This window comes from Periplaneta americana, chromosome 13, assembly GCF_040183065.1.
Source record: "Periplaneta americana isolate PAMFEO1 chromosome 13, P.americana_PAMFEO1_priV1, whole genome shotgun sequence".
Taxonomy (NCBI): domain Eukaryota; kingdom Metazoa; phylum Arthropoda; class Insecta; order Blattodea; family Blattidae; genus Periplaneta; species Periplaneta americana.
In genome coordinates, this window is record NC_091129.1 from 100,419,716 (window position 1) to 100,447,207 (window position 27,492).

The 27,492-nt window shown below is 33.2% G+C and overlaps 1 protein-coding gene and 1 long non-coding RNA gene across 2 annotated transcripts; one reads left to right on the forward strand and one right to left on the reverse strand.

Annotated features, from left to right (window-relative positions):
- Positions 1–142: 142 nt before the first annotated feature.
- LOC138712161 (UPAR/Ly6 domain-containing protein CG9338-like) lies at positions 143–15,313 on the forward strand. Its single transcript, XM_069843643.1, has 3 exons — positions 143–482; positions 6,260–6,466; positions 12,027–15,313. The coding sequence occupies exons 1-3, from the start codon at positions 434–436 to the stop codon at positions 12,248–12,250; spliced, it is 480 nt and encodes a 159-aa protein (XP_069699744.1). The 5' UTR covers positions 143–433; the 3' UTR covers positions 12,251–15,313.
- Positions 15,314–22,099: 6,786 nt separating this feature from the next.
- LOC138712162 (uncharacterized) lies at positions 22,100–24,727 on the reverse strand. Its single transcript, XR_011335647.1, has 2 exons — positions 24,622–24,727; positions 22,100–24,502 (listed from the first exon to the last, which is right to left on the reverse strand). It is a non-coding gene; the product is annotated as an uncharacterized lncRNA (long non-coding RNA).
- Between the last annotated feature and the right edge of the window lie 2,765 nt (positions 24,728–27,492).

The window sequence follows — 27,492 nt, forward strand, 5'->3', positions numbered from 1 at the left end:
TCGAATTTATAGCTACAAACCAAACACTTTATAAAGCACAGCGAGGTATAGGAAAAAATATAAAAAATGCGTTACCGGTAGTGGAAGATTGCGGTCAAGTCTCTATTTTCCTCGTTGAGTCAGCTTGTATTAGTTAGTCTAACAGCCCTGGCAACTGGCAAATAATCCATTTAATGCCTATACAAAAGTTTCACAGTCTGGATTTTAAAAACACTGTAATTTTTCTACCTTCTATCACTAATATACACTTTCTTTCAGTTACATTTTCTCTGTACCGGTATACGAAATTACGGAAGAAAGAAAGACTGGCTAGCGAGAGACCCTGCGTGAACGATGACGTAATCGTACGCAGTTATAAGCTTAGCATCAAGCCTGACAAACCTCATTCCGTGGAGTGTATTGGTAGTGTGTTGGTGTGTCAAGTGAGATCAAAATGAAAAGTGCATTGTTTTATATCACCATCGCTGTTCTTATTCAGACAGGTAAAATTAAGCTTATTAATAATGAAGTGTAAGAAAAATATGTAGGAAATAGGTTAGGTTCATTACGTCTAGTCATTTGAAAACTCGCCAAGCAGCTTTCAAAGCACACAAATACTGTCTGTATTGGGCATGCCTTGTATTGTATCATTCATGATTTTGTTATGCAAGTATGGTCTTGATTACGGCCCTCGTTGCGAAAATGAAGTGTACATGTGAACAGCATTTACCCAATATAATGTCATATTACAGTGCATTATATTCTTCTGAGTTGAACCTTTTCTTCATATTATAGACTTATGTGTTAAGATGTTAGTACACTTTTAAGATAGGCCTATTTTCAGAAATGTCATGAATCCTTGGCTATCTTTGACTTCTTGCAATTCAGTAACTTTAAGGTTATAATAAATGTATTACAGGTCACCGAACATGCCAGTGATTGAAGTTCCGGTACTATAAGTGCAGTAAGTTAAACTGAGCATGAACTGATAAAATACACGTTAGAAAAACGATATAATTATGCACATTATCTCAGCATGTAACAGAGTATCTGCATTTAATACATAGCTAATTCAGTTCAGATGTCTGGAATTCGATAACAACAACGCAGGGATTTTGATCCAAATATCCCAATTTGCTTGACTTCGTTACCAAAATGGTAATCTGGCCCGGGTTCGATCATTTCCAGCCATTTCTATAAAATAAAATTTAAACTGAGAACCAATAATAACAGGTGTTCCACTCCTTTTGGCTGATGCAATTTGCAATTATATCACTCTAGTTTTGATACATATAAAATTAGGTACCTTAATACATGGGGAAATCACTCAGAATGACTAAAGAAATAATAATAGAATTCAAAGACGCGGGTTCCAGGTGCGGGTGTATTGTATAGGCCTATCTGTATTTTGTAAAATGCTTGGTTTTGTTTAAATATAGTCTAACAAATTCACCAGGAGCCTATATAGGATTTTGGTTTGTGGGGGGAGAGGGACAAGGAAAACGTTTTAAAACTATTTAGTAATTTATTGAATTAGGGCTTTATGTACATTATGTAAATTGAATTATTTACCGTTTCCAAATGAAGTGTTTATTAATACTACAGTTCTTTTATTATATCACTGCCAGTGAGTGACCGGTAAATTTTAAATGGCCCATCTTCGTCATGGACGTCAGAGCATTAAAGCTCACTGCGAACTTTTCTCTCTCTCTCTCCCGTATTGCAAACGTGATGTTGCAGAGGCACAGAGATAAAATGCAAAATCTGTACTAAGTGAATTTGTCTGAGTGATCCCCTTGTATTAAGGTGACTCTGTATGTGTTAAAATGTTTCCCAGAATTTACACCCCTAGAACGTAAGATTACCAAAATATCTTAATAGATCCCAGCCTACGTGACAGTTTAAGGCCGAGGTTCAATCTCGCAAGATGCTGTTAGATTGACAGTTAAAGCAGTTGTGGAGTAGATGATCGTTTCACGAATTTAACTTCTTTTTTTCCATTGCAATCCGTTGATTTTGAATAGCTTCTGTAAATTATAAGTTTGTAAAATAAAAAATCATTATCCTACCTCGGTGAAAATCGTTTGATGGATTTTCGTAAAATTTGAGAAGAATTATGTATATTATTCGGCGACAAAAATAATTCACAAAACACGAGTGGTAAGCACAATAAGCCTCAGGCTGCAGTGGAAACATTCGGGCCCCTCCTCTATAAAAAAAAATTGGTTAAACTAGTGCAGATAATTTCCTTCGTACTCCGCTTATACGCCTTCAAATGTTTAAAGCTCTTTCCTTAATCACACCAACGTAACTTTGGTGACATTACGAAAGTTTCACGCTAGTGTACATTCGTGCTGTGCCTTTTATATATATATACGAATCTCCGACCGATATGGCATAGTTGCGCCCCGCGGTCAATTGGCAGACCTAGGCATGGCATAATTGCGCCCCGAAGAAATCAGGTAGCAGAAGGGACATGACATAGTTGCGCCCCGAAGAAATCAGGTAGCAGAATGGACATGGCATAGTTGCGCCCCGATGGGCATAGTACACACGAAAGTGATTGTCATAAAATAAATAAATTACTTAAAAATATTACAGTGATAGCTGCTTTGAAATCAGGTAGGCCTACCATATGATCAATTTTGCTATTTAAAATAACACTTTTTTATTGATCACACACAATAAATGAACTGCATTTTTTGTTTCTACATCGATATCTTAACCCTACGGTACAGGGTTCCGAAAATTGAAACTTAGAACCATTGTGAATTAGGCTATTAACTCTTTACCCTTTTCACTAAACTTAACATTCATTTTAGATTAACCTCACTATACGCCACAGACGGTGTGAAAATCACTAATAAAATGTCAAGACTGCTAAGGCCCCATATTCCAACGGCTCACTTATTTGAATAATATGTCAGTTAATAAAGTACCGGTACTGCCGACTTCATGGTATTCATTTTAACAGTAGGCTATTGATAATCACTGCATAAACAGTAGAAAAACAGTTAATAAAGTACTGCCAACTTCATTGTGTTAATTTTAATAAATATTAAATCGAATAAGAAATCAATAAGGTTGGTTGATTATGAGATTCGAGTTTCCGTAGTGTCTTTTTCTCTACCTATTTCATCGGGGCGCAACTATGCCATGCCCCTTTCTCTACTTGATGGGAACGGGGCGCAACTATGCCCACAAAACAGGGACCCTTTTTTATCTGCTGCATCTTATCTGACCGTGGGGCGCAACTATGGCCTTTATCGTTAATGATCTGCTATATTTGTTAAGTAATAAACAACTTTTTAACAAATGTACAGATCATTAATAATAATAATAATAATAATAATAATAATAATAATAATATAATTTTCATAAAATTACCTGAGCTTATGTATGCAGGATGTAACAATACATTTCGGGTGTATTGAATTCCTACTGAAGTGCCAAGTAGCTTTTCTGCTTAAATTTTTATGTGGTGTGTTTTTGTATCCCATGAATAACAAGAAAAACTACATAGTTTGGATCAGAAAGCAAACTGTTTTAATATAATTTTGTCATAGCCCTACTGAATTCGTGTAGCCAACTATTAAAAAGTGGAGTAATTTAAAATATTTATTACGGACAGTTTAAACGATAATCTTCATTATGCATTCTTGTTCCAATATTCTGAGTACTCGAAACATTGTTGAATAATGAAAGTAATTCCACAATGTTAATTGATACATAACGATTCAACAGATTAATTCTTAGTTTCACATACCGTAGTATGAAATCATAATAAAATTATGCAAGAAAGTAGACGAATGATCTCTTCGTATATGTGGTCGATCGGCTGTGTATTCATTGTTTTATTATGCGGGATGTGCTGTGTGCTAGCTTCAGAAGATGTGTACCAAGAAAGATAAGAATAGAACAACCCCTCCCCTCCGTAAAACCACATTCCAGTTCTTCTAAAGTTTTCTTTAAACTTAAGGTCACATTCCTAGCAAAAGATAGCGCCCAATTAAGGAAAATAAAGATAGTAATTAGTCATAACGATAAAACAAAATACTTTTAGTTAACACATTAAGTTTATAGAACTGATCTCATCTGCAGTAACCAAGGGATTTCTGCAGGCTACCAAACCTAAATATTTTCTAGTGCTCAAAGTACTTTCCAATTAGTAGACTATTCTTTAAGGGGTTTTGTCATTAATAGGGTCAAAACTGCAAATATTTTATTTGCTTATATTAAAGAGCGTTCTTTTCTGAATAATCTTCTATACGGTACTTTATAGATCTATATATGCCGAGAATATTATTTGTGTTGAGGAGATGTAGGGTTACCATGGGAAGAAATTCTATAGGAGGACATTGTTGAAAAAAGCAGGACTTTTTAAAAATTGGTATGAACAAAATTAAAGATAAAAATAATGGCTCACCTTAGTTTTCTCACTAGTTGCTGGATCAGTATTACATCTGTACCCTACTTATCGGTGGAGCCCACTTTGTCCTTGAAATTATATTTCACTATGATGATACCTCTGACCGTATACGATTTCGTTCTTTTGTCCATTGAGCAGATATTATGGAAAATACTCTCTCAGCACTTCCATTGTGACTTGGGATAAATAACTAGAATTGACATATTTTTAAAAGTTCTGAGAAAGTTTCAGTGCTCGCAGAACTATTGTAATTGAAGAATTTGCACTATTGTTTATCTAAAGTTAAATCTTTGTTAAAATTAATTTGATTGGCATATCTTTGTACATTGCAGAATAAAATTAATAAAACAGCTTAGAATCATGAATAGTGACATTTTTAGAGTGTAAGAATTCAATGCATGTCAATAGGTCATCATATTTTATGTTTTTTTATGTGCTCCAGCTTCAACCATTGAAAGCAGTTAAATTCTTTCATAGGTTTTTCACCATTTGTTTAGATATTCTATGCATAGTGTTCAATATTCATATTAATTCTAGTTGAAATGTGAAATGCGGGACATTTCAATTTTTTTTTTAAATGCCTGCCGGACAGGATAAAATGATTAAAAAAGAGGACATGTCCTCTTTTTGTCAGACGAATGGTAACTCTAAGTAGATGTGCTTATTGAAATTATGGTGCCATAATGACCAATAACATACATTTTACTCCAAAACACTGTTTTTCGAAACCAATATTTTCCAAGTTATTAGAACACTTTGTAGAAGAACTATTTGAGCTAGATTTATGAAATTTTCAGACTATCTTACCGTATGTATGACAATGTTGTCCTATCAGATTTATTGAAGTACGTTAAAATCATTCTGACCTACTACATTTGTTTATATGAGAGAAAAAAGAATTTTTTTATTATTAACAAATTCAAATGTGCCTCAGGACCATAATATTTAAAGGACTGGTCTTTCTGCAAAGAATGCCTTCTACTACTTCTGAGTCAATGGGATTGAAGTTTCTTTGAAATTTGAAATGTGGGAAAAGAGAAAATTGTAACAATGTATGTGCATGTAGCTGTTGTAATAATATAATTAATGAAAACTTATATTTCCTTTTCAAGAAGTAAAGTAATGTATTAGAACTTCTCGTACATATTTAAAAAGTAGAAAAGTATATAAGCCCTAATAAAAAAAATAAGAAACATATAGGTACTGGTATGAACCTAAGCTGAGACGATATAAAATGTAATATTATGTTTTCACATCTATGCATGGCTCAAGAACAAACTCCCCTTGAAGTTGAATCTCAATTTTAATGGTCTAATTTTCAGAGGAAAGGTAGTTTTGAATGTGAAGAATTCATATAGAACGTCAGTCGACTTAAAAACACTAAAGAAAATAGCTAAAAATTGGAAACAATTGATAGATTTATTTTTTTTATTTTAGTAGGTTATGAGGTTTATTTTGTACCGGTAGCAAAAGTAGATTTAATTTTCAAGACAGCAAGTATTCTTGTGTAAAAGATGATTACAATATCTCCCGTAGGCTTACTGAAAAAAAATAAATAAATAAAAAAAAAATAAATAAAGAGCTCTAAGCTCTTGTAAGGAAATTAATATATATATATATATATATATATATATATATATACATACACAATATTATATTAATAACATAATTACTTACTTTCTTCACCTTTTTATTTTATTAAATACTCCGTTATCATCCTATGTTTACCCATATAGCTATATGAAAATATGTGCCGGTTCAACATGTTTAAATTGGATATATAATTTGTAATACTTTAAAATAAACTCATATGTTACGTTTTTGGCTCTAATATGTTCTTTAATGTTTCAGGCATCAGTTTAAAATGTTACATATGTAACTCCATGAGCAATCAGAATTGTGGAGATCCTATTGAAAAAGATAAACTGAAAAAGGAAGAATGTACACCGAATCTTCTGGAAGAAGCTAAAACTGGTATCCAGAATTTAGCAAATCAATTGGGATTTGGTGTTCCTAAGGTCGATATGAAATTCGCATGTTCGAAATTGAAAATACAAGGTAGGAACATTAATTCTAACGACTGTGAAATAGATATTGGTGTACACTTCATGAGATGACATTTACCAGGGTTGCTAGATTTTTCCCGAGTGAAATCGGGATATCAGAAGTTAATTGGAGAAATTATTAAGATTTTATGTACGATTTCTAATCTGTTTCTACAAAGAGATGTTCACGTGCTTTAGTCATTTTTGCCTCCCTGAGAAGCATTAAAATACGAAAGGCACACACTACAATGATATAAGTTTTTTTTTTTTATTAACCACGAGTATGTTTTAACCATTCACCATTAAATTTACTTTGCAACGTTTGTTTCTTTTTCGAGACCATTACTGAATCCATGTTCTAAAATAGTTCATTAGACTATATAAGAAAGTAATATACGTTATTATATTAAATTGTCATTATTGTAAAATACGAAATCAAAATCATTATTTTTTTGCCACTAAACGCACATAAAATCTACACTGTTTACTAACTGTAAGAGTACAACTAAGTACGGAAACAGATTAATGAATGCGATAAAACTTGGGGAAATACAGTCTTGTGAGTAAGCTTATCATTCTTTATCACCGTCAGCTGAGTTGTCTCTTTTACAATTTTGCCATTTGAATTAGCGTATACATCAAAATAAGCTATTGGAGAATTGGGAATATAGGATTTGTTTAAATATACTCTAATATCTGTAAAATCTTTTTTTTTTTTTACTATTTCTAACTGACTTTAATTAATATTTGAGATTTCACGAAGTATATAGGGGTAAATCCCGCCTGAATCGGAATACTGGCAACCCTGATATTTACAGCCAGGGGAAATCTTTGGTGCTAGTCGACAGATTGTTTTTTTTTCTCCACAGAATGGATTTTTATGCGCAGATTTAGTGACAGAGTTGCAATTGGAGTGAAGATATGACAATATTCTTGCTCATGTAGTAAATAGCATACTGGTTAAAACAGAACAAAATGTGCTTATCTCTGTATGTAACCTCTTATCTTGCCAAATATTAGCCCGCTGATTTATTAAACATGATACACTAATGTAAAAACTAAAAACTACATGAAATAAAAACTACCTGTTATTAAAAAAAAATATTGACTATATTTACATGAACTTTTTTACTTTTTAGGTCCTCCATTCATTCCTGAAAGATTTCCCACATATTAGTTAAAACGATATGTATAGATGATCATTATTTTTCGAAATTCAGTCATGTGAATTCAAATAAACATCTTAAAAATCTTGTACATTGCTTCCAAACATTACTTCGCTGGATTTTAGATTGTAAATTATATGGCAGGTTATACCCAATTAGATAAGAAAAGAAACTCTGATATGTGAAGAACTAAAAATATTACCACTCCATCCACACCTGTGGAGTAACGGTTAGCGTGTCTGGTCGCGAAACCAGGTGGCTTGGGTTCGATTCCCGGTTGGGGCAAGTTACCTGGTTGAGGTTTTTTCTGGGGTTTTCCCTTATGAGCAAATGATGGATAACTATTGGTGCTGGACCCCGGACTCATTTCACCGGCATTGTCACCTTCATCTCATTCAGACGCTAAATAACCTAAGATGTTGATAAAGCGTCATAAAATAACCTGCTAAAAAATAAAAAAAAAATATATTACCACTCCTGGACCATTTGGATTGTTATAGGAATAAATGGAAAAACCATATATTTCAGATGGACACTAGTCGAATTCTATGCCAAATTCTTTATTATTTACCCAAAGGAAAGAGATCAATAGGAAGACCTAACAAAAGATGATTTGAGACTGTAAATAGGCCAGCAGCAGCCTGATACATGATAGGAAGAAGAAGAATAGAAGAATTATACCAAGAACGGAGAAGCAAACATCCAATCAATAAGTTAGCAAAGCATTTCAGTGTATCTTGTTTAAAGTTGTGAAGGTGATGGTAACAAAATGTGTCTGATGGCAAACATTCACAACAGCCTTATGCGCCCATGTGGAGTAACAGAACATGAGTGAGTGTATTAAAGATGTGTATTACCAAGCTCTCAGACTCATTACTGGTGGAATCAAAACAACTCCAATAGATTCTATGAGATTCCTCACTAATATTAACAGCATCAAAATGACAATAGAAGAAAAAGCACTGATTCAATATGAAAAACTTATTAGATTACCAGGAAACAATTGGCATTCATACAGTCCTCTCTGTAGATTGAAAACTCAAAAAAGTTTCATATCCATTGTTCAAGAATTAAAACAGAAAATCAATATCCCGAATTTAAAAGAAAATCTACAAATTAAACCAAACCCTTTAACTCTATTAAATATGGAATATAATCTAAATTTAACAGAAGAAATACTGAAATCAGAAGTAAACACTGAAATACTAAAACAATTGTCTTTAGAGACAATTAATATTAGATACCCTCCACAAAACTGGCTTCATTTATACACCGACAGATCCTTGATATCCAGAGAACAAGGTGCCGGTGCAGGTGTTACGTGCTGTCTCTTCTCACTTTATAGATCTCTTGGGTATGGAACAACAAGTTTTGATGGAGAAATCATTGCAATAAGTGAAAGTCTCAGGAATCTTCTATGCCACATCAGTAAATTTAGGAATGCAGTTATATTGTCAGACTCCAAAGCAGCTATTCTATCAATAGTCTCTAAACACACACCTTCATCTCAAACAGCAGAAATAACTAAAATGCTCTCTCAATTAATATCACTCAATAAAAGAATTGTATTCCAATGGATACCATCCCATTGTGGAATCCTGGGAAACGAGAATGCGGATGCTTTAGCAAAGAAGGGCAGCACTGCTACTTACAGACCTGTTACTAAATCTACATATTACTCTGTGAAAAGATTTATTAAATCTACATAGTTAGACTTCAACAAACAACATTTGATAACACAATCCCAAGGGAAAAAATGGAACTCTCTGCATCAAGATCCACAGTTAATTCCCGATTTACCACGAAAATCGTCTGTAGCTGCATTTAGATTAGCAACAGGCCATGATTGTTTGGCCAAACACCTGCATAGAATTGGAATATATCAGTCCCCTAACTGTCCATTGTGCAACTCAAACCAAGAAATGGATTCGGAACACCTCAAAATCTGTGCTTCAGTGGCTGGTCATGATAATATCTTTGAAAAATATTGGAATGCAAGAGGTCAAATGACTTTATTGTCAAACGCCTGGCATTAGAAAACAACAACATTAAAGATGTAAGAAGAGCTATAGCAATATATCGATATTGATGTGTCAGTAATAGGAAATGTTGTTGGATGCGAAGTAGTAATAAAAACTAATTATAAAATCCTCCATAAACTTGATTTATACTCAGAATTCACCTGCGAACTTCTTGCATTCGAAGAAGCATTGCTATACATATACATCGAGTCCCAGTAAATGTTCTTGGTATTCCTATTGACCAATCAGCAGTGGATCTCCCCTGCTACCGCAGGGGCTTGCTGTAGATTGGCTGACTTATCGCTCCATGTATTAGCTGAGCAGTGAGTTCAGCTATGAATAAGTTCAGTTCATTCTCCTATATTGTGTTGTTTTTTGCAATGGTTACATATTTAATGCGTGAACATGTAGGCCAGGGGTTGGCAGAACATCAACGTAGGTGACGACATACAAAACGCAAGACGAGGGGTGGTAGAAAGCAGTAGGCTGGAGGGAGGAGAGGACTGAATGTCGCCCGTAGAGTCTGGAAATAAGTAATCAAACTATATGATGTCTTAGCATCCTTCTGATGGATTTGAAATTACTAATCAGTCTGTCCCGATGTTTTAATTAGTGAAGTGAAATCTGGTTTTCCATCATAAATTGCAATTTGTAATTGCTCGAATGAATATTGGTCTGCATGCTTTACATTTAACGTGTTTCATTTTTTTAAAGAAATTGCTCACATTATATGTCGAGCCGAATATTGAAACAAGCACCAAATGACCTAAGGAGTGGATATTTTTAATTGTAGTGAATTTTCGGGAAATTTTTAAATCTGAGAAATTTTTCCTTATTTAGACTTCTTTGCAAAGTTTCAAAATTTTATAATATCAAAAACTGATATTTGGCAACACCTTTCCCTTAATCAGTATTAATATTATGCCAAGGTACATGCGTGACAATGGAGTTTTGTATAATGTCTCTTATGGTGGTAATATGAAACCCTTTAAGGAGTTTAGAACATTAAACATATTACATTTTCTTCCTGTGCACTACAAAAGAATTTCTCTTCCCATTCTTCTACAAATATTCGTTTTGTTGCACTCTTTACGTTTAATGGTTTGGAAACAGACATGCTGATCGCCAGTTACGTATGTACTCTTCCTGTCCTGTGTGGAGAGATGCATTAGTGAATTGGCCCTGCATAACTGTGACGTAAGATGCCGCTTGCTGTATGAAATTCCGACTACTGATGTAGGCCTACACATTTTGAAAATGAACATATGGAAAAAGAAATTGTGTGGTAGAACAAGGGAAAACTTCAAACGTAAATTTCCTGGCCAGTGAAGAAAAACAATACTAAATTTAGTGAATAGGCTAATGGAACAGGTTCTGTGAATGATCAGAAAAGCCAAAGACAGCCTCTTGCACTTACCAAAAAGTAGGAACAGATTTGGGATGTAGTTAGAATGATGGACGATGTGAATTATATATCACATAAGGTGGGCAACATTTCCAGCTTCTGTGAGAAGGATGAGTACGACTACCGAGTGTTATTACTTATTAATTTAACATAGGACTTGAGTTTTAATCCACCAAAGTGCAGCTATCAACGTGGCAGTAATGCAGGGGACCTGCCGCTGATTGACCAACAGAAACACCTGGAATATTTGCTGGTACTCACTGTAGCTATTTAGTCTTTATATTCAAGAAATCCTTAAATTATTTTTGCAGATTCAAAAGTGCAATTTATAATCAAAGATCTCTTTTCCTCTCATACAATAACCAAAATTCATCACATTTCCTAAACACTCTCTTACTAAGAGTTTAAGAAAGACAGTATCAAAATCATTTAAATTCCATCACATCAAGATATAAATAAAAATGAACTAGCAAAACTGCCAAAGGTGCAAGATGTCTGTCAGACATATTGTAAATTAATATGACTTCACTTCGTGATAAAATAAGACACTAGAAAATACATCAAGATTTCACAGCTTAATTCTTGGTATGTCATTTTTAGGTTAGGTAAGGATGGATTTGAAGATTGAATAAATACTACCACAGGTAGGATGAGTAGATAATTAGATAATGGAGCGAGCTGGACTGTGCGGAAAAGCTCAGGACAAATTAAATAGAGTGTGGAGCAAGGTAATCTGCGAGGAAGAGCACGAGTTCATGTTAAACATCTATTTTCCATGGCACCACAAGTGATGTTAGACTTTTATCTAAACTTTTCTTGTCACAATATTACAATTTTTCTCTTCTTGTAGGTTGAATACAGTATAGACGTTTCCTGTAAAAATCTATGTTTGTTCAGTTTAACTTTACTAGTTGTTGCTTTCTGTGTCTAATCTTGTGAATTTTGTAGGTGATATTAATATTTGCATATTTTTATTTTTAGGTTCCAGTGACGATACATTAATCATGCGAAGTTGTACACTTGCAAAGACTGACTCTCTGGATCCATGTGCTAACACAGATCTTTTTAAGAAATTGACAAATGGAGATGGAGAAGTAAAATTCTGTGGCACCTGTGAAGATGATGGGTGTAATGGTTCAAGCCATCTGTCTTTAACTGCAATGCTTACTCTTTTAGTGCCTTGTCTTTTAATTTTCTTGCAGTGAACTTTGGAAACAAAACCGAAATATTTTGATACCGCTTGCTTATTTCAGGCATGTCTTAACTCCTCGTTTTGCATCTCATATTATTGTCAGTATTTTATTTTAAATTTTGAGAACTTTGGAAATATCTCCAGTTTATTTGAAGACGAAGCAACTGCTTATCCTCATTGTGTGTGATTTCTGCATTTATTGGATGTATTTGTATATCTCGAAATATTTTAAAAAGAACAAATTTCAACTTGCTTCAGAAACGTTTCTTTGATGTTTATATCTGTACCATACGACTTCCAGGAGATGTTTGTGATATGATAGTATTCTCTTATGTATAAGTAAAATACTCTTGTGCCTAGATTGCAAATAATACTCCTTTTTTTCTAACAGTCTATTAAACTTCTTAATGATGGATAAAGAGTGTAACATCAGAGTTTGTACTTTTAACATCGGGTAGTCTTACCCCCCAGTCTTCAAAAGTGCCTCGTCCCAGTGAGCTTTGTGCCAAATGTGTGCAGACAGACACATCCCTGGCCGTCTATACGAAACCAGGCTTTGTCGATACGTTATGTCCCCACATATTAAGTGCTCATACAACTTGATATTTATTAATAAAAGAAAGTATATAATTTTACTTATGTCATCTTGCGTTTTTAATTCTTGGACTACAACCACTCTGTATGGTTTCAAATGTAACAATTTAGTAGCTCCATGGGCTGAACTTTTTTAAACGTTTATTTCCTGTGAGACATGGTAAAGAGATTTCTTTGGAAAACATGTTTCTTTCGGTTAGGAATTCTATCGTTGATTGATCCTATTTTCCTAAATCTCGGAATATGCAAAAATTTTCTGTTGTAGTGTTAACTGTTTGGGTGACAATTCAATAAATCAATTATAATTCACATATAATAATGTAAAAACACTTGCACATTAAGAGTATTTAATATAAGTTGCTGTAATTCCATCACATACTGAGCTGGCACCAAACACTGGCCTTGGCCTTGAGTGGGATTCATTCACTTGGTGGGGGAGCTCCCAACAGTTCACAGCTGGTACAATCCTTGCTGAGACGCTCTGTATTTATGTTATTGCCATTGCTTCTGTTTGCCGTACCTCATTACAAAATGATATGAAAGTTTTAAAGTTGGAACTGAATGTTGTAATAAGACTGAGAGGATAACCTAAAACTTTGTGAAATATTCAAGTAAAAGTAGCGAATTTTGTACATTTTTAGTAATTTTAACAGGAATTAATTTTTTTTAGTTTCTTTTCCTCCTTTCAAAAGTGGTACTTCAAAAATCATTTTTTAAATAATGATACATTTTTCCATGTATGTTCTAAATCTGTGCCAATTGTAAGATTATTAATCATATTTCTTTACCGTAAACGAGACTTTGGTTCTATTTTGTAAACTATCTAAAAACGTGTTCTCTCCCATGAAATTAATTTGCATTCATGTGTTGTTTTTACTACCTCCAAAGACAGACCAATACGCCTGTATCTACCTCATGGTGAATGCAATTATGACGTGCTAGTACAGTGCGATCGAAAAGTCTCTCTGCTGCTCCATTAGTTCTAGTAATCCTGTAGAAAGTTGGCACTTTCCTTCCGGTTTGACAGCCTCATATCCTCAGTCCATCATATGCTTTGTGGCCAGCACTGCCACTTGAATTCTCTGCCTAGTGGATTATCGGCTACACCGTGGCTACACAAGCACTGTGGAGAGACTTCTCGATCGCACTGTAGTTAGACAAGTGCTTTGAAAGAGTTCAGAGAACTGTATATGAATTAGTTGAGAATAGAACTCGGGAGAGAAACAAAGAGAAAATTAATTAGAAAGGATGCCAGCCCTCTGTGAGCACAGATTCAGTCTCCAAACACTAATGTCTTTGAATTGTTACAACAGCAGGACATGATTTATCTTGGACATTTGCTTCAGTACCAAAGATTAGTATATAATTTTTGTTGAAAGCATAATATTGTTTCAAATGACAAAGAACTAGAAATGGTTCAAATATTGGAGGAATTTAATGAAGTATTGGAGATATTATTTTATGATTGTAAATAAAAAAATCAAAGGACATTAGCAAAGGTTATCCAGTTTTCTTCATTCTGTAATGAGGCCACTTGTGGAAGGTACACTTTCTCTACTTTATTCAGAAACTTCTGTTGGAGGAAATATTATGATAAAACAATATAGAAACAGATTTTCTGATTTTAGTGTAAGTACTGTATGTGTTAACATTTTTTTATTATTTTTAGAGTGATTTAGTGTGTTTATGTATGTGCGGTCAGAGAGTGAAGGAAAGAAGAGATGTAGAAGTGTCGATTATGATGATTTTGAATATACTTAATAATTCTTTATTTTTTTCTTTGTGAACGCACTGTATAGAATGACTAAAATTTTATGTTCAGTGATGCAGGTTTTATTGATATTTCTGTGTACGAATCCTAATGAGATCTCCATATAACGATCTTTTACTTACCAACCTACTTTATAAGAGGTAGAAGGATTAAAAATGTTATTTAAGTTTTGAAAATGGATGTACCAATTTTGTTTGCAAACCAGTGGAGGTGAAATTAAATTTGTGAAGAATGCTGTCAGAACTCTCTGAAATGAATGTAGAGTGTACTGTACATTATTATGAAAAAACTCCATTAACGTTAAAAAAATAATGGACTTTTTGTTAACACTGTGTAATGCAAGTAATTGCTGGGTGCCAAATTTTTCTACAATTACTTACAAATCAGGTGATAAGAGCAGGAATGATCAATATGGTTTTGGAATCTGACACAATTCTTGCTGACTGTAATAAAGACCAGGCAAATGAAAAAGAAAAAAATGTTGAGTTCAATTCTGAATCCGACAAATCTGACAAAAAGGAGTGCTGCTATTACAGTGTCAGTATTGTCGGCTGTGGTTTTTTTGTACTTCGGTTTCTTAAATTGAGTACATGATTATAAGTGCCTTATGAAAGAAAATCTTTGATTAATTGCCTGCAGTCAAGTTTTTGAGCCAGGTAATAATAGTGGTTTCTATAAATTAAAAAAATAAAACCTTAATTTGTTCCTAAATTTTTATATAAATTATAGTCTTCCTTACATTTGCCTTCCAACCTTTAAACAGTGTCCTCATAATATACGACAGTTGTTGCAATTTCTTTAATTATCATTATAGTTTAGGTGTGGACATCTTTGCCTTACAATTTAGGATTGAAGTACTTTTATATCTGAGAATGCGTGGTAGCATTGCAGTTAAGGTGTAATGCTGCAAGCCGGGAGGTTGAAGGTTCGATTCCTGATGGGATCATGTATTTTTCCATTGATCTACTCCTTCCAAATGCACTATGCCCTGGGTGTACTCAGCTTCTAACAGAAATGAGTATCACTCATTTCCTTGGGGGTAAAGGCAGCAGGCATATAGAACTGACATCCATACTGCCATTAAATGCCAGTTGTCTGTAAAGATGGGAGCCTTAACCACTTCCCACCATTTGGGCCGATTTGGCCTGTCATGGGGTTGATTTTACTTTTACCTTTAGTATTTTTATATCTAAGTCACTTTGTTATACGAGAAAGATTACTACACCTAAGGATTAAGTCTAAAGCAGTTTATTTCCTCATCCTTGTCCTCTTCCACATCTTTATTTTTTTTCTCTTCCATTAGTAGAATGTTTAACCGAATTTTCCCGTTATAACGAAAGTATAGGAATAAATTTTTTATTTAGTCTTCCTACATGTCACTTTTCTGTGACTTGTAATAACAAGCCAACGTTCTACAGTCTTTCTCCTTCCATTGTTACAAAAATATATAATATGAGTAATTGTTTTTTTTTTTTTTTTTTTTTGTTGGAATGCTTTTTGTTCTGTATTTCTTAAGAATTTTCCATCTCTTTGTTGTGTGTTAATTGACTGAATGTAGGTAGGAATAGCCGAAGCTTACTGCAAAAGCAGTTGTGGATTCAGATAAAAAAATAAAACTTGAAGGGTTTCTTTTTCGACATCAGTATAAATGATAGCGCTATATCCAGGGAGCAGTGTATATGAATGGTGTTGGGTCTTTTGAAGTGATACATGAGAAGTAAGGAATTGCATTTAAGTTCTTTATTGTTGAATGGATGAGTTAACAGAGTTCTGAGAGGAGTGATTGGGCATATTCCTGAAACATTTAAACCTGGGTCATTAGGCGGAGAGTGACAGCTCTGAAGAAGCTTGAGAATACAAACTAGTAAGTGCTGAGGTGGCTGGAGCCCTGATATTTTGGCTGTTCAGAAGTGAATCAGTGTACAATAAATCTATAAAATTTGACTTTATTTTCAGTGATAAACTCTTGTATGGATGATATTGCACATGAAAGAATTTTTTATTTATTTAATTTATTTGCCATGGTGGTATTTTTTTAATATCTCTTGGAATATCTGTAGCTCTGTTTTTAATGTTATATGTTTGCGTTTCGTAATATTTTACAATGATATTTTTCTTGCTAAAATCTCTGGCTTCTGATCAGTTCAATTATATTGTTATGAGGAGAGAAGAGGAGGATATGTGAGAGTAAGAAGAAAGTGCGTTTTATTTTTCACTTACGCCTCCCACCACGAGGTTTGCTTGTTGATGCTGTAGCTTGAAAAAAAAAACGCAGGAGCATTTGTTAATTTGCCAGTTTATTAGCAGCAACTTTGCTGTAATAGGAAATTAATGATTTTGTTATGAAAAGATGAAAGGGTATTGAATGCAATAAATCAATGCTCCAAACTTGCGCTACCATTGAGATTACTACAAACGTTTTCAAAAGTCTGTAATGTATTATAACAATTTTATTACACTGATTGTGGGTTGGAGAATCAAATTTTGAAACAAAACTGTGATTTTTTAATATTCTAAATTTGTTCCTTTACTTGCATATTCATTGTTCTAGTTGTTAATGTTAGTAGTAGAATCAACGGTGAAAACAAGTCTTCTTTTTAATACAATAAAAGATCTCACTATTTTAACGAACTAAATTTTACAAAAGAAAAAAAAACACTATGATATGATCCTTTGGTAGCATAGTATCTCGTAAAAATTTTCACAGGCAACTAACAATATTAAGCCATCAGCTTAGGTTAAATGGTAGTGAGTTGGAAGCTGTGCTTGCAGGTGGGGTTGAATCCCACCTGCGCTGATTAATTGGTTGGAGTTTTTCTGAGGTTTCCCACAACTATAAGAATGTCAGGTAATCCCATGGCAAATCCTCGGACTCACCTCTCCAAATACCATCTCTCATCAACTCCACAGACAAACCCAATAAGTCTTCAGGCTGTAATGCATTCGAAATAGATGGGGAGGTGGGTGAGGGAATATTATTTTTCAAAATCTATTGTTATGCTAAAACTAATTTCTTTCAAAAAATGTTCCATCAAGTGTCCAATAGTCAATTGTAATTTAGAAATATAGGTCTATTACATTAGTTTTTGACCTTTGACCTTTAGAAGTTACTTTTGTGACCCTTCCGAATATTTAGCATAATCATAGTTTTCCGATAATTTCATTACTGGTACTTTGTCACTAGCATAGTTGAATGACTCAGTAAATATAAAATTATATATTTTCATAATCATTTACAAGCATTCTTTTTCGTAATTTTGTTTTACAATAAAACTACATTAACATACGATCACAAGAATTATGTAATTCATTCCTTCAAGTTGATATTAATCTGGCCCTTCATCTGCAAAAGCCTGAAGCCCTTTGTCTGAATGGAAAATGGCACACAGACTGGTGAAAATCAACTTGTGGGCCTTTATCATCCTTCACTCATTGTACATTAATAAATTTAAATGTAAATTTGTGTGCTAAATAAAAATTTCAAATTGCGTCCAATCACGAACACCTTGAAAATTACTAGCATCATAGAGCAATAAACACTTAGTCCATAAAACGAAGTTCGTCCTTGTACGAAATTAAACGTGTTGTAGGAAACACTAGTGTGTCTCTTTGTGTATTTACAATGTTAGAAATGCTTTCAAAATTTATTAGGTTTATACTAAAAATCGAATGGATTCTATGGTACATACAGATTTAATTAACATTACAGAGGCAAATAATATATTTACAAAATCATAAAAGTCAATGTAGCAGGTTTTTCCTTCGAAAAAGGGGGGGGGGGAGAGAGCGCGAGAGAGAGAAATATAAATGTTGACAGGTGACATAACAGAGTTAAAATTTTTCTATAGTAGATTATACAAGTTTGTTAATTGGATTTGCAAATCCTTTTATTAACCACATTTGTAGATAATGCAGCCCACAATAAGATGTACAAATTTAATTGTATTTCAAAAATCCTTTTATTTATTTCTTTATTTATAAATATGAAGTATAGTATGGTATCTGTAATAAGATGTGGTTTCTGTGGAATAATTTCTGGAACATACCCTCCCCAATTTTTTTTTTGTGACTAAAGTTTCAGAAAAAAAATCCTACTGATCTCTTACATTGAACATTGTTGTTCCTGCAACGAGAAACAACCACAAACAAGGGGAATATTTTAATAATATGACACAGTATATTATAGATTTACATAGAAAAGTATATATATATATATAACTTATAAAGCAGGATCTACAGCTAAACTTCGATAAAATTAAAATAAATGTTCTAAACGTAATCGAATTTGAATGAACATTAAATTAAATGCGAGACAGTGATATGTTTCTTATGATAGCTGTAAGATTAATCATAAGATTACAAAATGTTATTCTGAGCAGAGAATTTTCTAAGAAAACGTTCTATTTGCTAAATATGTATGCTTATAGCATTATTACACATATTTGAGTTCAACTTGTCATAGATGTGGGCTGGAAAGAGGATGTTGCAAGTTCATGCGATGACTTGTAAATGGAGTAGATAATAGGCCTGTAAGTAAATTATGTGATACAAAATTTTGTGTAGGCTATGTCTTTAAAGTAAAATTAAAAGCACGAACAATTTGATATGGAATGTGTCCATAAAAATCCTGTTCCTGTTTCAGTAATCAGTGTAGTTACAAGACCAAAAGAATAGAGAATAGTACAGTTAAGGTATTAATTTCTCAGTGAATGATTTTCTGATTAATGAATGGTCCAATCATCTGAACCTCAATACTAAACATCACACCCTTATCACTATGAGCATCGGTATGACAAAGATTTGTGTACAAAACTCCTGTTGATAGCACAAGCGTAACTGCACTAATAATGCTGGAATGTAGGGTATACATCAAGAGAAGTAGATATCATCTTGATACCTGATGTCTGGAAATGGTACACATGTGGAAGTACACTGAGGAAAACAAACTTCTTCAGCTTATTACTTTGAAGAAAATTTAATCTACCGGTAATCAACTTATATCGTTAATTTTTAATAGTGGGACAACAATCTGTAGATCCTATTTTAGGGAATAGTGTGTGTTGCATTAACATTGCATGGATACTCAATTCTAGAATTAGGCCTACTACATAGCTTGGAAAATTGAATAGTCGTCAAGGTGATTTAATCAATAGGAAGAAATAACGAATATTGGTACAGAGTGAGCAAAGGTTCAGTACTTTGCTAAAGGTTAACTGCATAAAGCTGAACGAACTCCAAGGTCCTCTTCAAGTGCTGAGAAGAAGGTGAGGAAAGACAAAACTTAATGCAAAATAATGTATAAGCATCAACAGAAGATATTAAGTTATAATTAGAATCCGGATTTATATGCATATTGCATGCAAACTAATTTAACATAATACGCAAATATGTTTTCTTCTTATGTCATGACAATAGCAATTACTTTATTACATAATTTGTTAGTGCATATGATTGCATATTTTAAGATGTATTTACATTGCATGCATATTTTCCTATTTCAGTATGAAAATAGCATATTCTGATAAGTATTTTGTTTAAAAAAAAAAAAAACAAAATGGCATATTCAGCAATTCTCCAAAGCTTAATGAATAAGAAATGAGTCGTGTACTGTGGAAATGAGGCATTATGCTTAGCTTATTTTTTTAGTACCATGTGAGTCATTGTCATTACATTTGAAACAGTAACACAAATGGAAGCACAGTGTTCTCCATTGCAAGTCCTTGTCCTTAGTTCAACATGTTCTTTATGCTTTGACCCCTGAAACACGGAGTTGCAAAATAAAAATGTTTCTGAAAAACTTCAATCAGTGCTGCAAAAAATTCTGGACATCATTCTGCTTGTAAGAGAGCAACATTGTTACATGGTGAAGCAGTAGAATTAGAAGAAGAGTTTACACAAAAATAAATATGAAGTTCCCCACGCACTTTTCACTTCTGATGCACAAAAATCTATTTTCTGATAGGCGTAGAAGCTTCACAATGGAAAACATGATATGACGTTCATTCATTGTTTCTTGCAATTCTCAGCTTTAATATGGGTAAAAGACAGAAATTGTATAGGCCTACTTCAGTAATATTAATGTGTTTTATTTTAATGTACAGTGTTTTTACACAGCTTTCAACAAATTGTGTATTCATTGAGGTTTTAAAAATTGCCTTTTGTTTACTCTATTTAAAAGTAAAAACACTCACGAGTTGTTATTTTTCAAAATTTATAGTGCACATTTTAAGATTTTATAGAGCATATTTTAAACTTTATAAATGCATATAAATCCGGGCTCTAGTTAGAACTATTTAGATCTGTCTCGTAATACACAAATAATGTGTCTGTTCCCTCCATCTTTTGGATTTTCCACAGTTTCATCGTTGAATAGGTTTATAATATAGAGCAATTTTATTCTGAGTAATCGATTTGTATGGGCAGGAATGATAGATGGCAGAGAGTACCTGAAAATTCATATTCAACTTAAGTATAATATGGTCTATTATGTTACATATTCCCAATGTAAGGTTAGGAAAAGTCTGAATTATATGGTATGGTTTGGCAAACTGTGATATTTACAAGCGATATTTAAATACCTGTATGTTATTTTCACTCATGAACCTGAAATAATTTTCGATTTAGGGCGTCAGGAGTATTCAAGTGGTACTATTCTTATGTATTCAGTGGTTATTTTGATAAGTTAAATGTGCAGTGACATCAAAAACTTTTTCCTTACATTTTTATTGTACCATACATTGTTTTTGACTATAATGGTTAGGTTTAGTTGCCATGGTAATATTTTACACTGCATAGGTACAATCAGGCCATACTTCAGTACCGGTACCTGCTTTTGTGAAAGTTGAAATTTGTCAATAATGTAAACTTTTTTTTTGCAGTATCATCACATTTTATACATAATTGTATGAGGTGTTGCAAAACGAGGGGGGATTTAATGTAAATAGCTGTGAGTCGAGATTCAAAAAAGAAAGAAAACTTTTTTTTTTCTCTCACTGTTTCTGATTGAAGAAACCCATTTTGTATCAACATTTATAGCAATGCTTGTGTAGAATGTTTTAATTTTTTGACAGGAGAACGTAGCTTGCTTCTAGAGCTTGAGGGTTCTTTGATACCAGTCTGTACACTGGAAGTGCTAATACTCATATGATTCTTTGCGTTGATGTCTTTAAGACATGGGCATGGTTGTTTATTGTTTTGCAACACTCGAATGTAGCGTTGTCTAGGGATAACAATTTGATGGTGTAGGGATTTGTAGATTTGGAAAGCTTTAAGGGCCACTCATTCATAGGCCTATGTATATGCAACAGAACAGAACTGAAGTTGTAGATATAATTGGCTTGTACTTATGTATTAGTGATATATTTTATAGAAAGAAAAATGCTCTAAGCACTGTATATGATTGTAATGAGAAGTGTTTTACTCCTCAGTTTAGATTGATTTGGTTTTGAGATACAAGTTTGTTTTCCAAAAATATAGTTAATAAGAAATCTCTTATAATTGAAATTTTACAAAGGATTAGAACCTAAATTCATACATTTTCCATTCTTATTTTAGTGAAAGCTAATTCAAACGTACGTGATTAGAGTCATATAATATCTAGGCCTATTTATGTGCTGTTAATGTATGAAGTGTTACAAAATATAAAAAAACTGTATATAGGCCTATCACTTTATAAGTTCAAAATTATTTTTGTAAGGACATAAAACCCTTCATTTATTTTCCTGTGTGCAAATTTAACAGAAACTAGTCATGATATGGGAGAAATTTATTTATTGGAACATAAAATTTAACAACATTGCTATTGAAATGTCTGCATTTGTTGTATGTATTGTATATCTACTTGAATACGGTATACCTGTTGGTAAAATAAAATAAATACCTAAAATACAAATCTATTTGTGTAATTATTTCTGCTTAATTTTGTGCAAAAGAATAAAATGTTTTAATAGATCATTCTTTCATGGCTTAAATGTATTTAATGTAACCAGAATTTCCGAAGCTCAAAATGAGTCCCTTAATAAAATCCACAGAAAACTTCCTCTCCCAATCGCACAACTTTCAGTACTGGAAATATAATTTTATTACTGAAATTTTAAAATTATATGAAGAGACAGTGCGCACTGTTTAAGATAGATATACAGGATGGATGGTAACCACTGCACCAAAATGAAATTGTTACTAGATCATGAGGAGAGATTTGAAAAATCTAAATAAGTTTTTCTCTAACATTCACCGTTTTAGAGGAAATCGTTATGTCTATGAAGCATTTGGCAACATCACGGCTACTGCAATAACTCTACCAAGCGCAGCCTGTACTCCTTACCTTCCCCTCTCCCTCTGTTATACTCAGTTGGTGACATGTGACAGTTGCAAGAATTATTTTAACGATTTTCGCAATTATTCAATTTAAATTCATGACTAAATGGTTTGATATCCAAAAAAAATATTCAAGATATTAACTGTTGAGATTATTTCTTATCTATCTGCTTGTATAGCAATCAGCCATTTCTCTCGGGCCGTTATCGCAATAGTGTGCTGCAAACATTGGGCAAAGACTATTTTTTTCCTGCTTAACGGTGCTTCATCGAAGGAAAAGTGTAATAAAAGTTTTGTTATATTTAACATGTAGAATCACCTCTTAAGTTTTGGTGCATTGGTCCCCTTTCACCCTGTATAGTTATGCACACATTACATTACCAGTACTCATAATGCAAAACAAAAATACAGTCTACTCATTGGGCATATATTTTTTGTGAATTAATCTCATAAGACATTTCTTATTCTCCTTCAATAAATTGAAGAGAAGTGTCCTTGAAATTAACTTTGGTAATTAACAATGCCTTCACGTATAGGCGAATCCAAGAATACATATAGAATGTTAGTTGGGAGACAGGAGGGAAAAGACCTTTGGGGAGGCCGAGACGTAGATGGGAATATAACATTAAAATGGATTTGAGGGAGATGGAATATGATGATAAGGACTGGATTAATCTTGCTGAAGATAGAGACCAATGGCGGGCTTGTGTGAGGGGCAATGAACCTCCTGGTTCTCTAAAAGCCATTTGTAAGTAAGTAATTAAAAATGCCTTCAAAACTTCAACCTTCAATAAAGTGTGTTTTCTCCTATGCCCATATTTTTTTTAATTCTAACAAAAACTTTTTCTACAAGAGCACTGGTTCCAGGCAGAGATATGTCAAATTCTACAATTTTAGTAGTGCTTCTGAATTACAGTTATTGATAAAAGAAATGCTGGAATATTTCTACCTATCTCATATGGACTTCTTTCTTCTCTTTATTCCATTGAGTAACTTTATCTACACTAGCAAATTGCTTCACATAAACGAATTCACTGAACATGGCTGTCATTAATGTTGAAATTGCCAGAAACGTTTGTAATTATATCTATATACATTTCAACATCATTCAGTTTTTGGACATTTGTTCAGGAAGATTTTATTTTGCATTTTCCTACAAAACGGAACTAATAGGAGTCCCAGCAAGAGCTGTCTGAACACCAGGATGGAATGTCTAAAAAGAGGACTGTCCTGTTCAAAACGGGACTTAAGGTCACATTACTTTATTGTACCTAGTTATTAATTATTATTATTGAAATAAATGAGAATTGTGTAATTAAAATAAACTGAATTGGAAGACTGAATTCATTGTATGTAGTCTACTGTACTGAAACTAAAATATTTTGATCCATTTTATATGAAATGAAACTGCCTGCGCCAAGAGTCCATATTTCATTAATACACGATGAATGGCAGGTAACCTGGAAACCAAGTGGTGCACGAAAATATAATTTTCCCTTTCATTGTATTTAGAGTCAATGCCCCTAGTCCTGCTCCCAGCTGACGTCCAATCACGTTTGTATTCTGCTTAGTCAGTAAACCCCTCTGAAACGGAATATTTAACATGACGTTAATTATTATTCTTATCAATAAGATACGTCATTCAGTTGTGCAATGTGCATGCAATGTAAACTGTTTTCCTGATACGAACGTGGATAACTTACTGGACTTTCCTGGATAGGTTTTTTTGAACGTTTAACTGTCAGTTTTGAAGCATTGTTCCGTTATTTGATGGGAAAATGGTAAAATATGTGTTGTGTGATAAAAGACATAATGAAGTCTTATGACTCAACGTCTGTATGCTGCTATTACTCATATGACCTTGCATTATGTAATAGACAAAGTGTAAATACATGACCAAGAAAGTGTTAAGTTCGTGTTTCGATGTACATAGACCTATTACTGAAACAGAAAACATGACTTGGTTCATTTATTCAGAAGTAAATCAAGATTAACCAAAGTCTTGAAGCCTTGCCATAGTTCAGTTAATTGGCAGCTTCCTGCTAGATGGATGGAAGTTAGAAATTTATGATCAACAAAGTAGCCTACATCAGTTCCCCCTGCCATTCTGTTACTGTATCTTAATTACTGCTTTGTCATTTTATCTCCGAATAACATTTATTTTAAAAGCATGTTAATAAAGACTTTCCATTATTTATACATTGAAAATAAATAGGCCAAAATTACTGTACTGTTCGTGCAATTGCGACGTGACAGAATTGAATGTAGTGTAGATGTGCATCACAGAACGACATATTTTTCGTAAAAAATAAAAAATAATAGTACAGAATTGCTGCAGGACTGATGGCTTCATAGTTAAGGCCCACTCTCCTTAGGAGGCGTGGTTTAAAGGTTCATGGGTTCAAATCATGTCTGGGGCATGGGTGATGTCCTTCGTTAATATTCTGTCCTGGAAACGCATTACCTAGTGAAATTTATGAGCTCGTACTTGCTATTTGGGAAAAGGAAATGGAAAAATGGAAGAAGTCCATAATTGTACCTATCTTTAAGAAGGGGGAAAATACTAACTGTAGTAACTTTCGAGGAATATCACTTTATTGCCGTTGTACAAGATTTTGTGCAATGTTCCTTTGGGAAGTTTAACTTCATATTTTATGTAGATGAAGTTATCATCAATGTGAGTTAAGGCGTATTAGATCGACTATTGATAAGTTTTTTTGTATTTCACAGATACTGGAGAAAAAATGAGAGTATAAGGGCACACTACATCAATTATTCATAGATTTCAAAAAGGCACATGACTCAGTTAAGAGAGAAGTTTAATATTCTTTCGAATTTTCAGCAACATTTGTGAAGGTTATATGAAAATATTCTTTATCACATGGAAGATGGCTTTCTTGGGGTAACGTGTTGAGTTTTACGGTTAAGAACATAACTTTTAATATAACTTACCTGACTTTTAATATACAAGACGAGAAATCGGAATATATGCAAACCTATTTTCCAATTGAAGACTGTGATCCCAAAACTCACTCAGTCCATTTGACCATTTTTATTATTTGTACATATATATGATTTTTAGATTTCTATCATATTTTAAGCTTCTTTTCTTCCAAAACAACGTCAATCCTTGTCTAAAAGTTTGTGTTATTGTGTGTATCACTTGAAAACAAGTTCAGTCCATAGACCGGTGGATAAACCTTTAGCCCAGTCCTTTCATAAAAATGGACTGAATGCGTTTTGAATAATAGTTTGCAAGGTCAAGATGTTAACATTAAAACAGCCAGAAATAAAAGTAATGGGTTTACAAAGAAACTTGATTTCTGGTCAGTATCATTTAAAAAATATATTTGATTCATTCCAGTGTATTAAAGAGCTCATGGAACATTTCGCTATATATGATAGGCAAATACTGTGTTTTTGCGGACATGCAACCAAGTTTCCACAATTTAAATCAACAGCTTTTTGAGTACATTCCAGAAGAAACTCAAAACAATTATGACTATCACAATGATGATAAATCCGTTTTTAGGCAGTTGCGTTCAACTGGTTGAAATTCCAAAAACTATGAAGGAAAATCTCATTTAAATATATACCTAGAAATAAAATGTTTAAGTTATAATTTTTTTCGCAGAGCGTAGACCAATTTTGGATCAAAAGAATGCAAGAATACCTCAATCTTGCAAAAATACGCAATTCTTAAATTTTTAAATATTTGCAACCTTGTATTTATGCAAAATGAGTTTCTCGTCTATGTTCACCATCAAAACAAAAGTGAGATATTTCCTTGAACTTTAAAATGATGTCACTGTGTGTGTATGGAATGCTGAGTCCAGATTTGAGAAGCTATTTTCTGAAAAACAGGCACATTAATCGCATTAATTATTTTTTACTTTATAACTACTGAAACCTAGTCACTAATTGAATAATATTATACTTCGTTATTGATATAATTAAATCTCAAGTCTGATTAGTGTAAGTTACTATATATCTAGTCAGTGATGTATGCAATGCACGGGGAAAGGAACTGGCCACCTTACCTCCTGGCTTAGTTGCCTCATGAGTGATGCCTTATTGGTGTTACTTGTGAGGTTCGGCCAGTCTTTGGGCTGCTGACTTTACATACATACTGATAATATCGACGGGTATCAATTTGATCCCTCAGTTTTTCTAGGTATTCCTTTTAATATCTCCACTCCTATAAAAGTTCCAACATCCAGATTTCAGGTGAACCAATATCTTGGTAAAATTAAGAAATGTCATAGAGCCACAATTGGGTATGACATGTAGCATAGAAGTAATGTGCTTATAAATATGGAAAAGAGGACAAAATGAGCCCTCCATCTTAAGAAACTGAAATATTATTACCGGTAGATTCCTTTACAAAATACATTAAATAACTTATAGTTAGTCAGTGCCCCTTAGACCTCACATTTCCCATATAGTTACCTAGTGTATGTGATACACAATTCTGATCACATGAAAACACAGTTTTGTTATACATAGGCCTACACATTTGTTACTATTATATATTTATAATTGGATGTGATTATAAGTAAGTACATTAACTTCTA

Coding starts and splice junctions, on each gene's coding strand:
- LOC138712161 (XM_069843643.1), top strand. CDS start 434: ATGAAAAGTGCATTGTTTTATATCACCATCGCTGTTCTTATTCAGACA. Junction 483..6,259: donor CGCTGTTCTTATTCAGACAG/GTAAAATTAAGC, acceptor TTAATGTTTCAG/GCATCAGTTTAAAATGTTAC. Junction 6,467..12,026: donor TTCGAAATTGAAAATACAAG/GTAGGAACATTA, acceptor TTTTATTTTTAG/GTTCCAGTGACGATACATTA.